At 44.5% G+C, this 15,108-nt stretch overlaps 1 protein-coding gene across 1 annotated transcript; it reads left to right on the top strand.

Moving 5' to 3' along the window:
* The first annotated feature begins 236 nt into the window (after window positions 1-236).
* LOC6597484 (protein hunchback) lies at window positions 237-1,977 on the top strand. The gene has a single exon (XM_026993109.1). The coding sequence runs from the start codon at window positions 237-239 to the stop codon at window positions 1,908-1,910; it is 1,674 nt and encodes a 557-aa protein (XP_026848910.1). The 3' UTR covers window positions 1,911-1,977.
* Window positions 1,978-15,108: the final 13,131 nt, after the last annotated feature.

Here is a 15,108-nt window from a genome sequence, read left to right as displayed (position 1 = left end):
ATCGGCAGCCAAGACAAACCCCCACGGAAATCTCATGACGAAGGAAAGCAAACAGTAAATTCCGATTTAATTGTGAGATTAGATGGAACGGGGTGGTGGGGGAGGGGCGTGTTCCGCTGCCAAGACAATGCAAATATCGTACATGTTTCTATATAAATCTTGAGCGACTTCTGCCAGAGACACAGTGCTAACGTCTTTTGTGTGTGCTCTCTCTCCCTTTTCGTGTTCTTGCAGGCATGAAGGACAGCAGCAGCAGCAACATCTCCAGCAGCAGCACAGCAGGGATGCCCCAAGCTGTAGCGGCTACATCCAACAGCAGTGCCACGCCCAGTACGCCCAGCACCCCCACAGCCGGACATGCAGCGGCGGAGACAGCAGCCGCAGCCGCAGCAGCAGCGGCACAAGCAGCCGCCACATCGCAGCAGACGCCGCCACAGCAGCGTGGCAAGAGCAACATCCACGAGCTGCGGAACCAGGACTACGTGAGTCGCCTGATGGCCGCCACGCCGCCGTATCTGTACTCGGCGCCGGTGGGGCCAAATAATTTCTTCTTCAGCGACATGCTGCGGACCCTCGTGCAGGCCCGCAACAATGAGACAGCTCGCGTGTTGCAGTTGCAGCAACAGCAACAGCAGCAACAGCAGCAACAACAGCAGCAGCAACAGCAGCAGGCGGCCCTGGTGCGGCGTCCCCGTAAGCGATCCTGGTCGCATCGTCCCTACTACGAGCAACTAAGGGAACGACGCGATGCGGAGGAGAAGCAGCAACAGCAACAGCAGCAGCAGCAGCAACAGTTGCAGCATCAGCAACATCAGCAGCAGCACCAGACGGTGGCAGAGAAGCCCCTGGAGCTGACAAACAAGACCATGACACCCTATGGCTATGCCAAGCTGGAGGGGAAGACCCCAACAGTCGCAGCAGCTGCCCCACCAGCACCACCATCCGGCGGCACCACCACCAAAGGCGGCCTGGGCGGAGCGGTGGACAGTTCGATGCAGGACAACACACCGCCGGCAGCATCATTACCGCCACAGGATTTGGTCCTGCCACCGCCACCACCCGTGTGGTATCCCCCGCTGTATGCCCCGTACGGCATCGATCCGCTGCACTTCTTCATCGACCTGCGCGTCTCCGGGCACATCTACGACCGCAAGAAGGAGAATGTCTCGCCATTGTCCAGCAGCAACAATGCGCTGGCCGCCAGCGGCGAGGACTCCTCACCCGGCTCCAATTCGGGGACAGGTACCATGACCGGAACGGGTGCCGGCTCTGTTTCCGCTTCCGGCCTGGCCAGCAATCTGTTGAGCAAGCAGCGCCACGGCTCCGCCTTCACCGTGCCCATACCCAAGTCGGCCCAAAACGATGCCATCAACCTGTGCTCCAACGGATCCGGCGGCATGGCAGCCGGTGGTGGGACTCCCACTGGAGCTGGAGGCGCCCCGGGCGGAGTCTCCGCTTCTCTGGGGAAATTCGAGCACTACGCCAAGTATTACGATCTCGGGGAGAGCAAGGAGAACCATCCGGCGGCCTCGAGCACGGCGGCCAATCTGTCCGCGGCCGCTGCCGCCGCCGCTGCTGCGGCCAATCTGTCCAAATCCGGAGCCAGCTACATGCTGCAGCACTTGCCCCGTCTTTACAGCCAGTTTGCGGCGCATCAGGCCCAGGCCCAGGACATGGACGCCAGGTCAGAGTCGGCCTCGGTCACGGCCTCCGTGTCCGCTCCCGATCTGTGCGACGAGGACTCGTTGGGACGCGGCTCGAACGACACCACCGCCGGCCTGGACTCCGGCAATATGCAGGGCAACTGCGACATCGACGTGGAGATTATCGACTCGATCAAGTACCGGACGGATGGAGAAAGCAGTCGCTGTTCGAGCAACGATGAGGCCTCCATCACACAGATCGATTAGAGATCGGTCTGGTATTGCCTCAAGCCAAATGTCGTACAGCTCTTGTGAATGAATAAAGATATTTAGTACGAGTAGAAATAACAGTTTATGCACTTTTTTACATCAAATTAGGTGTATAATAGCCGGAATCTACTACGGAATCGTCATTCATTTGGACGGTCCTCAGTAATTGTAGGATGATTTGGTAGCCTTATTATTCCGAATTGCAAGGCTTTGAACGGCAAATTGCCAGTCACGCGTGAACGTAGATGCAAAAGAAACTTACTGGAAGAGAGAGGCAGAGACGTCTGGGAGCTTTTTTCTTCATTTCGACTACAATGATGATCTCGAAAGGGAGCCTTTTAAAGGACAGAGGCTCTTCAGAAGAGTAGTCTCTAAGATATTCAACATATCATATCCCACTCGCTGCCTGTTTCTTCACTTCCTGCATCATTTCACTCCTCTTTTATCCCTCTTACAGTCTCTGTCTCTCTTTCTCTCCATCTGCCCTGAAGAGTATGCAACGGTAAAAGTAATTTCATAAATCATTGGACGCCGTTGTCAACGTTGCTGCTGCCTCAAGGCATTTTTTAAATGTCGTCGCGCGAATTGCTGAGCTCCATCTCTCACTCCTCCTCCATCTTTCACCATCGTCATTTGCCTTCTCATTCCGTTCCATCCCATCCCATCTCATCCGCCAACATCGTGCCCCGTCCTCCTGCCACCTCCTGCGCAGCGCATTACACGGCTGACTACGCTTTGTGTAAATTAAAACTGCTGCCGGCTGCTGGATGACAACGGCAACGAGAAGGCTCCACGCCCACCATATCCTCTCCCTACTCCACCTACCCTGTGGTGCCCCATAATTCTTTTGCATACTATTTACACCCTAGAGAATATACCCTACAGGGTACACTGGTATTCGTTCAGAACGAAGCATATGGCGTTTGTCTTAATGGTTTCTGGATATGGGCGCCTGGAACTTTGAGAGTCTAAGTATTATGAAATAAATAGATTCTTTCCTTCTAATACCGTATTCTTCGCTCCAATTTTGAGTGCACTTTCAAAGAATGAGATTTTACAAAGAACTGCATGAATCTGAAAAGCTGGTGTACTCTTTTCATAGAAGAAAAATAGCAATATCTATCTATGCAATCTACTCGAATTGCCCCATTTATTTTCATTTCAAATTTCAATTAAATAATTCTTCACTGTTTTAGTGTTTTGGTTATCTGATTATGGGGTATCTTATAGTCGGCATAAACTCCCTTGAGGACTTCTTACATATTTTTGCTGCTCTTCTTTGCAATGATTTTGCATTCCCTCTGCATTGTTTTTTTTTTTTCTTTTTGTTTTTTGGCCCCACAGGATATTAATTTTTACACCATTCATTGATTTTGTTTGCTCCCCGGCGCTTAATGAACGCATGCAAGTGGCGCTCGGCCCAAATGAGGGGCGGGGCGAGGCGGGGGCGTGTGCCGACTTGTGCGTTGGCCGGGCTCGTTTCCGTTTCCGTCGCTGTCATTTTGTCGTGTGGCTGCTGCATGTCGCCGCTGTTTCGCGTGTGAGTTCCGTTTGTTCCGTTTGCTTCTTGTTTTCCATTTTTTATTCCCCTTTTGTTTTTGTATACTGCTGCTGTTTTGTTATCAAACGTATGGATATCCATGAGTTTGCAAATTTCTGTACACAACCGATCAATGCACTGAGGCAGAAAAACTGCAATGGAAGCCAATCGCAGGAACAGAAACAAAGCAAAATATAACAGCCGTGCGAGAGGCAAACAAACGTACAGTCTGTACAAAAGTTGTCGATACAAATTTGCATGAACCGTGGGGGAATGGGGGAGAAAACGGAGAAGAATCATCATCATCATTGTGTAATCAAAGTAAGTAGGAGAAGAGCAAAAAGGAGCGAAGGAGCGAAGGAGCGAAATTGAAATCCAACCTAATTGCAGGAAATTTATAACTCAACTTAACAGCTGACAGATTTTTCCCTTTTTCGCTTCGGGGGGACTACGGGAGTCTGCCTGTTGTGTGTGTGGGGGGAGGGGCGCTGTCATGAATCCTTGCGCACTTTTGTTATCCTCTCGAATTCATAAATCTTTGCAGACGCTCATAATTCATGCAACAGTCGACAATTGGCAGCGGTTCCCCGTCAAGACGATATCCCTGTCCTCGGGTGGGTGTTGGTCTGGGTGCGGAGATGGCATTACAATGGCAATAAGCTCAACTTGTGGCAAAAACAAATTTCACCAATGACAAGAGACGGGCCGAAGATGCCAGAAGAAGGGAAAAGAAAAACCACGACAGAAGAAAACCCCCGCTGCTGCCTGGGGGGTTGGCTTGGCTTGGCTTGGATTGGGTTGGGTTGGGTTGGGTTTTGGTTGAGTGCTGGACAAACAATGAGTGCAGCTTATCCCCAGGAGGATGGGGGATGGCTCTTCCCCCGGCAAAGTACTTGGGCGTGTTGACAGCTTAAAGCTTTTTTCTTAATTGATAGATTTGTTTGCTCAAGATGACAAAACCCCAGAAAAAGTACCAAGGAAAGAGTTATGATTACTACTATAAGGTGGGGAACAAGCTAAAAAAAAATATATTTGCATCTTATCACAAAATTAAACTTATATTATACTATTTATATTATACTAGGGGCAAGACCCCTGCGCCACCCCTCGCCTCGCTTGCGATGGGCCACGATTTATCAAGAATTTACATCCAAGAAACTGTTTGGCGGTGAAACATTTCAGTTTTGAGTCAAATATCGGAAGAGATTTTGATCTATATATGTATTTGGTATTTTTTTATTGGTTAATGTGTTATAGTGATATGGTGGCCAAAAAATATACTTTAATATCTGTATTTAGATGGCGATCCGACTAACCTAATTCTGAGTCCGCATCTATAAACATATTTACGAGGGCGGTTCAATTAGTCCCTGACCTTTTCCTTTTCCAAATTATGGATGGCTATAGAAGGAAGACGCTTAAATGTTAAAAGGCCAACTATCTTTGGACCTACGTATAGTTATGCCTTGATTTAGTGTGGAATAAGTTCAGGCTTTTGGGACTTAGTTTTGGCACAAGTTCAGGCTGTTAGAGGGAACGCGGTAACATCTTTGAAAGGTAATTCTGTGCCTATCATACGGTCAAGCAACAACGAAGCCATATACTTTCGTTCCCAACTAATCCTGATTGATAGGACTACTTACGAAAAGGCTACTAGGAATCCTGTAAATAGTGGCACTTGGCAGGCCATGCTTTTACGAAGTCAGCTTTCAGTGGAAGTACCGACATGGTTTTTATCACAACAAATTTGTTTTCCTAGGTGAGTACACGTCTCGTTTTTCAATATTTTGTTGTATTTTTTTGTTTTTATATAAAAAATTTTTTCATACGGCTCTACCGACATTACATTTAGAATTATAAATATTAGGGAAAACAAAAGGCCCGAGAGAAATGGCACCATTTATACGCGACGACAATCCATTGGTGTGGAACCAGGGGGACCAGGACCAGGACCAGGACCAGAACCAGGACCAGAACCCGAACGAAGAACCAATCGCAGAGAACGAGCAGTATAATGAATTATTAAAATTATATCTGGACGTGTTAAAAGTCAGAGCCAGTGTGGATCAAAATCGTGTAAATCGCCTCCATCAACGCTTTCCCGCTTACTTGAGCCTCCTTATCGAGTTTGCAAATGCCGTCTACAGGAAGCTAGCACTCATCAATCAGGCACAGACCGCGGAGACTGTCATGGAGCGCAGCGCCGTGAGCCAGCAGATCCGTCGACAGATCCGTGAGATCTGCGAATTTGCTGACAGATTCATGATATAATAAATAAACTCGATGGTGTCTTTAAAAATTTAAATTTTTTTGTTACCTACAGGTATGTGAGGAAGATTACGGAAGAAAGGACATTTTATAGGGAAGTTGGGATAGATGGGTTTTATCCGATTGGAGGACAGGGCAAGATACAAAGAATAGATGAAGATCTAACTAAGGGCAGGCGGAAAGAATTGCCAGGGGCCAGGCGTATTCGGAATTAAGATCAAGAAAACTATGTCCTGCATGTTCTGGCACACCCCTGAAGATTATTGCCCATAGGAGACCAGCTGGCGGTAATCTAATGTCTCATTAGTGTTAAATGTTGTCCCTGCCCTAGCTTATAGTATTTATTAGATGATTTGGTTTTACAGCTGCCACCCAAAATAAACCAACTGGCGTCATCTGTTGTGCTAAGGAAATGAACATAATGACCGTTAAACGGCACAGTGCCGCCATTTGTGACGGCTAGTGCTGCCACCTTTTGGTAAGCACTTCCGAAGCGTTGCCACCTCACCACATCAGCATCGAAGACTATCGGCGCGTTTATTCAAATTTGACCATCGAAACGTGATATAGGTGAAATTTGTGGCTCAAACAAATTAGCAACCTATCGTAGAAAAGATAGTTCATGCATTATTCTTGTTTTAAGTGTTCCAAAAACCATATTGATTGCCCTTGGTGTGAATATCATGTGCTCGCGCTCTCTATGGTGTTATGTGCCCCCTCTATTTACAATCGCAGTTTTCTGGCCTCATGTTATTCTCATCTCATTGAAATTCATATTAAAAAAATCAAAGCGAAGCGGTTTGCAGGGGGATAACGACGTATTTGTTAATACATATTTATGAGAAAATTTTCCAGTTAAAGTTTATTGTAGATTTTTGTGTATTACGCATGAGCGACACGCTAATTGAGTCAGCTCGACATCGCCTTAAACAACATTAAAATAAGAAAAGAATGAGAGAAAGACTAATTTTGGAGGGGGTAGAAGCTGTTAATACTCTGACAAATCCAAAGTTATCATTGAATGTCATGATTTCGATAGGATTTCTTACTTTTTCTAAGTACTTATAACCATTTCCTTGGAATTTTTATAAGCCCGGCTCATACTTTCATTGCTCGACGGACATCTGATCGATATCATCATACCTCTTCTCCTTGCAAGGGTATGCCAATAACCTTAAATGTTTTTGAGCGAATTTTTCGTTGCCTTTACGGTGTGTGTGTTTGAGTGAGTGGAATGGCAATAGCAATAGCAAGCAGAACAAGAGCAAGCGCTTACAAGCGGATTTTTGTCGTTAACTGCGCATTTCGTCCAAAAAATTACAACAATAAGAACAGCAGCGAAACATTCAATGGAAGGGGTTAGGAAAAAAAAAGGTGAAAAAAGCAGAAACAGAGGCAGCCGAAGACGACGCAAAATCAAAAGACAATGTAAACGAGATCATTTTGCGACGCTGACGCCGCTCTAGTACTAGAGAGCGGGAGGGGTAAGGGAGTGCAAGTAGTGAGAGCGCTGAAAGCGAGAGAAGAGCGACGCCGCCGCTGTCAAGGTGTAATTATATAAGGTGAGGCCGCATTCCGGCATATTCCCGTTTTTCACACTGTATAATTTATTTGCCTACCTCTCGCGGCTTTTCTGAGGGCACACTTTGGCACGGCCTCACCTTATACAACGTCCACTTTGTCTGACATTTATCAACAGTAAAAACAATCAAACAAACACAAAATAAGAAACGAAATGAAGCGTAGCGGAAAAAGAGATGGGAAGAGAGAGATAGAGAGAGAGAGAGAGAGGAGAAGAGCAAAAGTGGGAACGCGTGCATGAAATCGAAAACTTTTTAAATCTATGCAATTTTCCGCCTATTTTTACACCCTCTCGCACAAACAGACAGACAGAAAGTGAGACGGAGGCAAAGTTACCCCTCCCCCACCACGCAATTCCACGACCAATGCAAACAAAATTAAACATGGCCAAACCGCTAAATGCGCCGTTACCCCAATCCCCGTTGCCCGACGACCACTAATTCACCATCCCCCCCCCCCCCCCCCCCTCACACCACTACCATCACAAGCATCTGCGACGACGACCTCACATAGACAATAAGGCAGAGCAGCAGCAGCAGCGGCAAAAAGCAATGCTGACGCCGCCATGCAGTCCGTCCGCTCCTTACAGTGGGATGGGATCGAAAATTTAAATTTATTCATAGTTCTAGCACAGTTAGAGCACCTATTCCCACTGTACATTATCGATGCCATTTCGTGCTCTCAGCGTCAAAAACTTTTTGGGGCCAGTCTCTCCCTCTCACTCCCAGCCAGCCCACTCTCCTCTCACGTTCTATGTGGCTAGCTGCTAAAAATGTATTTGTTAATGTTTTTAGAATTTTTCTTTTTCGTATTTGTATTTATTCTCCTCTCAGCACTGGGCTCTAGATGCGCGATTTGTGCGTGTGTTCATTGAAATTTAATACAGCAGCCGTGATAAAGCAGTGATATCGTAGATGTTGGATCGATAATATGGGGTCGACTGCTATTCTCGGCAGATACATATGTTTCTATATTTTGTATGTGCAATAAAACACTAATCTATAAAGAACAATACAATATTACCGAAACAGAAGTACAGTCCACATCCGAAAGTTCATCATATTATTATTGACATACCGAATACCTCAGCTGAACTTGATCAGCGCGCATTCATCTTTCTTGTGTCGATTGCTAGTGAACGCGTATGATGCATAGCTTACTATCGCAACTATGCCGCTCGTTTTTCTGAAATAAACTCCCTTGCAAATCATCTCCGTCCACACTGCATTCGTAGTCACATCAAATTGGAACATTTCTTCCACAAAACCAAAGTATTGAACGGAGTTCATAATTTCTTTATTAATTTGGCTTTGTTTAAGTTCTTCTTCTGCTTGTTCTTATCGATATATCGGCTATCGATATAAGCCAAAGGCAATTTATCATATGGAGCGTACTATTTTTACGCTCCATCTGATAAGCTAGTTGTGGCTATTGCCCCTTAGGCTTGGAATATCTAGAGTCACATAGGCATTCTACTATAATTTCGTTACTAAATTACATACTCCTTTTGAACAAGATCCCCCATTTAGATGTCATCCATTGCTGCATCTAATCAGTACCACCATCTGTGACATCCCCAATCCGGTCTCCGCCTTCGATTGACGACAAAGGTCCGTTGATTGTCGCGATGCATTTGCATGCTGTGTATTTCTGAATTTCCCTCCACAGCGCTGTCATGGGATGGATGTACATACATACATATGTACATATATGAAGATGGTTAGATACATATGTATATATATTGTGTTGCAGAGAGGTGTAGCAGGGGCAGGGTTGCAGAGGCACTGTGGGTTGGGATGGTTGTATGGTGGCGAGTACATGGCAACAAATATATTTTTTTTCGTCAACTTTGTTTGCTTCATTGCTCCACTTTTTTTCTTGTGCGACTGTTTAGTGCCTTGGCTTGGCCGCTGCTGTCGCTGTTATTTGATTTTCACATTTTTCTTTATTTTGGTATCACATGATTATACAAACACACATACTCTTACCCACACACGAACACACACACCACACAGCAATAGAGGGTAGACACTTACATACATATGTTTGTATTAAGGAAAATGTCTTTTCGAAACAGTTTGGTTTTGCTTTTCCTTTCATTCTTATTTTCGTTACGTTTTCGTTTTGAGTGAATGATCTGTTGATCTCCACATTTGTCCCTGTCGTAGTCGACCACTCTGTACGGCAACATAATGACGTCAAAGTTTACCTTCATTCTTTTGTTATCTACAAACATTGGGAATTTTTGGTGCGATCTGGGAGGTACGGACTGATTGATATTCTCTAATCGATGGTAATTAATTTAACAATATCTAATTCATTCTAGATGTGCATATGTAGGGAGCAAGTGGGCAACAGTGGAGTGACCGCGTAGAAAAAATTCCAATGTTCCAGGAAGCTTCCACTTCATTTATCTAAGCCTTAAAATCCACTCTAAAGTAAACTAATATGTATATCAACTTGTATATATATTTTATATCATATTGATAGTGGACATCTCCCCTGGCATCCAGTTGCCCATCATACCCTCAACAAGGGTATGGATACCGAAATATCGTTTCTCAGCACATACAAACGAAGCGTACAAGTATTTGCTTTTATGCTTTCATCACGTGTTGACGAAGCGAGAGGGGCTGAGGGGATGAGCGTCAAGCGACAGCGTGACAGTTCTAGGCGAACATTTTCGCAGAGTTCAGGCCCACTGTGCGCCTGCCAAAACACTTGTCAGCCGATGCTCTCTCTGTGCAAGCTTTTGCCGCGTTGGTTTTCTCTTGCTCTTCTCTTTTTTTTTATTCTCTGCTCTCCCTGTCTCTTTACTGGCTCTCTGCTCTCTGTCCACACTGTTATGATTTTCTGCACCTGTTTAACTGTTTTTGTTTTCGTTGAGTGAGCGGGTCGGCAACTCCCGTAACCCGTCTCCCCCTCCAGAGTTTCCATGGTTCTAACTGGTTTTTCAAAATTCCCTTACAATGCTATATCCATTTCCAATACACCAATCTCGGAGCAATTTCACTTGCCGCCGCCACCACCGTCTCATTGGCAGAGCAATTGGTAATTGGACTTGGAGCGGGTTGTATAACTAAGTATGGCCAGACCTGAGACCAGACGGACCCGCCGTCAGCGACAGACCAACCGACCGCATGGCAGCCGAAACGTACGAATCGTACGAACCGGTGCGGTGCCCGAGTTGCCAACACAGTAGCGTCGAAAAAGTAGTGTGTAAACAATTTTGGGGCCGCTCTCTTCGCTTTTATCGCCGGCTATGGAGTTGGTTGTCGCCGCCATGCCAGGGTGTATTAATATGGGGTGAACTATTCCCGATCTTCAAAAAGCATTTTCTTTTGCGCGCACTGCCTTTCGCATTCCCATAAAGCTCTGAAAGATGCTCCACGAGGAAATAAATTGTCGTATCCAACGTTTTTGATTTACATAGTTAAAGACTTTGGACTTGAAAACACACACTCGTAAGAGTTTTTATTAATACAATAAAGTATTGTACACTATTGTCTCCACCATACCATGCATGGCTCTCTCCCACACTCACACTCTCTCACTTGCTGTTACACTCACACATAAGAGTGTGGTCGCTCTATCCCCCGCTCACTACCGCCTGCAGTTTGTTTATGCGCCGCTTGTCCCACATAATTTTTGTTTGTTAGTTTATCTGCTCTTCTTCTTTCACATCTTCTTTGAGCTACTGCGTCGGCGCCGCGTCTCTGCCGGCAGCCAACGATTTCGTTCTATTTTCCATCGCACACGTTTTCCGAATCCTGTTCTCACTCACTCACTCTCCTACGGCCTGTATTTTTGGCAGCCACGTTGTTGGAGAGGAAAATCTCTGTGGCTACAACCGGCCGGAAAAACCGGGCAAACAATTCCCATTGGAACGTTTATTTCATTTTGCCGACAATAACGCTGCGGCCCGTTTGTCGACTCAATTACGTGAGCATTTGGCGCGCTCTCTCTGTCTCTCTACCGATCTCTCGGGATTTTCTGCATGTGTATATGGACGAATTTTATATAAACGAGTGACAAACGATAAGAACTACATATGTATGTACATACATATATACGTAGCTTGGAGTGTTTGTATACTCTTGCTCAGAGCGGTATAATGATTTTGTTTAAATGTTTGCATATACATATACAAATGCATTCTTCCTGATCACGATGCTGAGTACATGAACATGTGTACATTTTTCCAAAGCTCACTAAATAAAGCTAAATTAGATTTCTTGATTTTGTAAAAAACATAAAAGTAATATGCAAGGGTATCAAAAAATTCGTCCACTGAAGACTGCGTCCTCTCTTGTTTTGTATTTGATTTTCTGTTGTTTTTTATCATTTGACTTTCTTTTTGGGATTTTGCTTTGGTATTTCTGTTGGTTTTAATGGCCGTCTATTTTGGCCACATTTCTCGTCTCTGCGTTTGCGCCGTAGCCTTATTTCGTTTTGTTCAGCTTTTTGCTGCCATAAGATCGACTCTCTCGCTCTCTATCAGTCTTTCGCTCAGTCTCTCACTTTTTCTCTCTAATTAACACGTTCGCATTACAATTTATTTTCATTAATAGTCTGCCACCAAACTAGAACACACACACATACATATGTACATATGTACGCAGGCAAACGTAAAAACAATAACGGCAGTTTTTTCTCTCTTTCTACCCCTTTCCCACTGAATCAAGTAAATGCCGATACATTGTACGACGCGACAGCGCTGTGTTTTGTTATTTGCGCGCGGGTGTTGCGGTACAGCGACGCTGATACGGTACATAGCCCACCTCTGCCATGGCTATCGGCTGCGGTTGTATTGGTGTGATTGACTTTTTCGCCTCTCCTCGCGACACATGTGTGCACCCACACGGACGCGTCGCTCCACAGCGCACGGAACAACGTAGCACATTTATGTAAATGCGAAGAATGAAAGAATTACCTTTTGCCGTGCACAGTGGGTCTCGCCGGCGTCGTTGAGAGCAATGGACAATAGGAACAAAACTCTGTTATCCTATATACATACAAACGTATGTACATATGTTGGTGGTTCTGAAAACTCTTTTCTTCCAGTGGGTCCTAAGGCACGGATATCAAAATGATTGTTTTTATATTCGCTAAATATACCAAAATTATCTCCATTTAACACTCTCGTCCATTATGATTTTAAATGTTCTTAAATGCTTTCCGTATAAATCCAAATAAGTAAGACTATTCAGTGTATTCAAAATATATAAAACTGTATAAAGGTTCGTTATGCAAGACATCTTCAAAGATTTTCATTTTACACCACTGAGATATCATTTAATACCACTGTCCTTTTCCAACAACGCTGCGTCGAGAGCTAACTGTAAGTATTGTCTGCTTCTTCTTCTTCTTCTTCTTCCAGTTTTTGCCAAAAACAAAAACCATGTGTTTGCCACGCGCTTACGTTACGCTCTCTCTCTCTCTCTCGCTCTCTTTCTCTGCTGTATCGGCGCGCTCTCTTTGGCCACGCACTGTGAGAGCGTAAACAACAGCAACGCAAGCAAGTCACTCTCTTTGCCGCGCTACCATGTGTTTTTTTCTTGCCCATTCCTCTCCAAAAACAAATCAAAAGCCATCATTGCAATAAATTAGTTAATTGAGCTAATGAGTATTGGCAGAGCAGAAAAACGATTTGAGGGGAATATGAGTTTCAATCTGTTAACGCACTCGAACACTGATCAGCGTTGACAGTGCAGCGGAACGTCAGCAGAAGCGGCAGCAAGAACAACAACAACAAAAACAAAAACAAAAACAGAGATGCGTTTTACCCAAGGCATATTAACTAAAAGGTAAGGCCGCGATTGCCTTCAAGAGCGTAATTGCCATCCCATATGATAAGTCTGGAACAAAACTGAAACCCTGGCGGACTGCCCTACCCTTTATTTGTAAGCCTTGTCGTTGCCATTGCATTGGTTTAGGTATCTGCTTCGTGTTGTTTTTGCCGCTGCTACATAGTTGCTGCCGCTGCCACTGCCACAGCCATTTACCCTGAAAACTGCGCGGCCGTCTCGTGTTCATTTTGCATTGTGCCGTTCAGCGCAACGGACGTGGTTAGAGCGCGGTGGCCCAAAAACAGACCAAAAAATCCAACCAAGGCAAATAAACAATCACACAAACGTACACGCCACAAACAAAACGCAGTCAATACAAATAACAGTGTAAAGACGCAGTCAACTAATTTTTTTGCATTGATGTCCGCACCCAAACGCACCGCTGTCATACAACAATAACAACTTGAGTAGGTATACATATATATGCATCTCTTTCTTGATTTTAGTATTACGATTTTTTTTTTACAAGTGCCAAAATATTGTAACTGTGACATTTGCAAAAAAGTTACCAAAAAAATAGTGCTGTAATTTGCCAAAAACAACAAAAGAAAAAAACCAAAAGAAAGAAACCGCAAAATTAGCGAAAAATTTGCTAGTGCCGCCAGCAGATGCTGATTGGCGAGGGAGCGCGAGTGTAAGGCGGCCCCAAAAGCTAAGAGAGAAATCAAACGTAAGGCAACCAGCTCCAAATGCAAAGAGAGACAACGGGCCCCAAAGGCAAAAAGTATAGTACGAGGCAGAGCAAGTGCGAAGAGTGTGGGCTACAACGAGACGATGAGTGCAAGAGTGAAAGAGAGTGGGCAGGCAGGCAGGCTGAGCAAGTGCGTGCGCGGCGGCAAAAACAAAATGTGAGTGCAAAATAAACAACAAGAAAATAAGCAAAAACCACAAAAAAAGAGAAAAAAAATTAAGAAAAGAAAAAGACCAACAGTAAAAAAAACAGATACAACAACAAACACAAATACAAACAAAACGCAACAGCAAAACAAATCGAAAAAGCTTTAAAATAAAACACACATACATGCAGATAAACTTAAAGAAACAAGAGAACAAAAGAGGAGAGAGAAGGAAGAGAACATGATAGCGACAACAACGTGGTGCTGGTTTCACATTCAAAGATTAGAGCATCGAAGTGTATGTACCCTTTAATAACTTCAAGGGTTAAAGCGAAAAGTTCCGCCAGTTGCAAAATTAATTTCCATCATTTCGTTGAATTAATTTAAAAGAAAATGTTTTTTCCCACAATATTTTGTGTTGTGTTTTCGTTGATACATATGTCGATACGTTGATTCCAATACAAAAATATACATATATTCAGAGGTTGCCAATGCTGCCTTCTCACGAAATCATTATATCCTCTATGCAAAGGGTATACTAAATGTTTCAGTCGAAATCGACGAATCGAAAAATATTTTTAGTGTTGCCTATCTGTCCCTCTCTGCCCGTGCGTGTTTGTGTGTGTCACCAGAGTGCGTATGTTGTAGGTATGTGTGCGGGTCCCCCGCGTCTGCCTTGTGGTTTGTTCTTGCTCCTGTGACGCCCCCCGTACTGCATTTGTCGCATTGCCCGCACGAGGTAGAACAATCACCAACAAACGAAAACTAAGCAAAATGCAAACGCCTGATGGTAGGATAGGGGAGGTGCTAAAGAGAAGGCAACACGTCACCCGCATGCTCTTGCAGATTTCTAATAATTCGATGACGTACATATTTTCCTTGTGATATACTCGAAAAAAAAGCGTCGAAAGAGGGAGAGGGCCGTGTTATAAACATTTATTTGCTGCGCATAATTTCCAATACATTTTTTTCTCTGTGGACTGCGAATAAACTTACATACATACATATATGTATGTATATACGGTAAATGTGTGTTTTTGTTGTGTAGCGAGGAGGCGACTTATAATGGTGTGCACAAATATAGGAAACATGCTAAGAAATGTTTTGGTGTTTAAACTTAA

The sequence above is a fragment of the Drosophila persimilis genome, unplaced genomic scaffold (assembly GCF_003286085.1).
Source record: "Drosophila persimilis strain 14011-0111.01,24,50 unplaced genomic scaffold, DperRS2 tig00000804-arrow-arrow-pilon, whole genome shotgun sequence".
Lineage (NCBI taxonomy): Eukaryota > Metazoa > Arthropoda > Insecta > Diptera > Drosophilidae > Drosophila > Drosophila persimilis.
The sequence above is the reverse complement of the archived record's forward strand: the minus strand, read 5'-3'. Positions and strand labels throughout refer to the sequence as shown.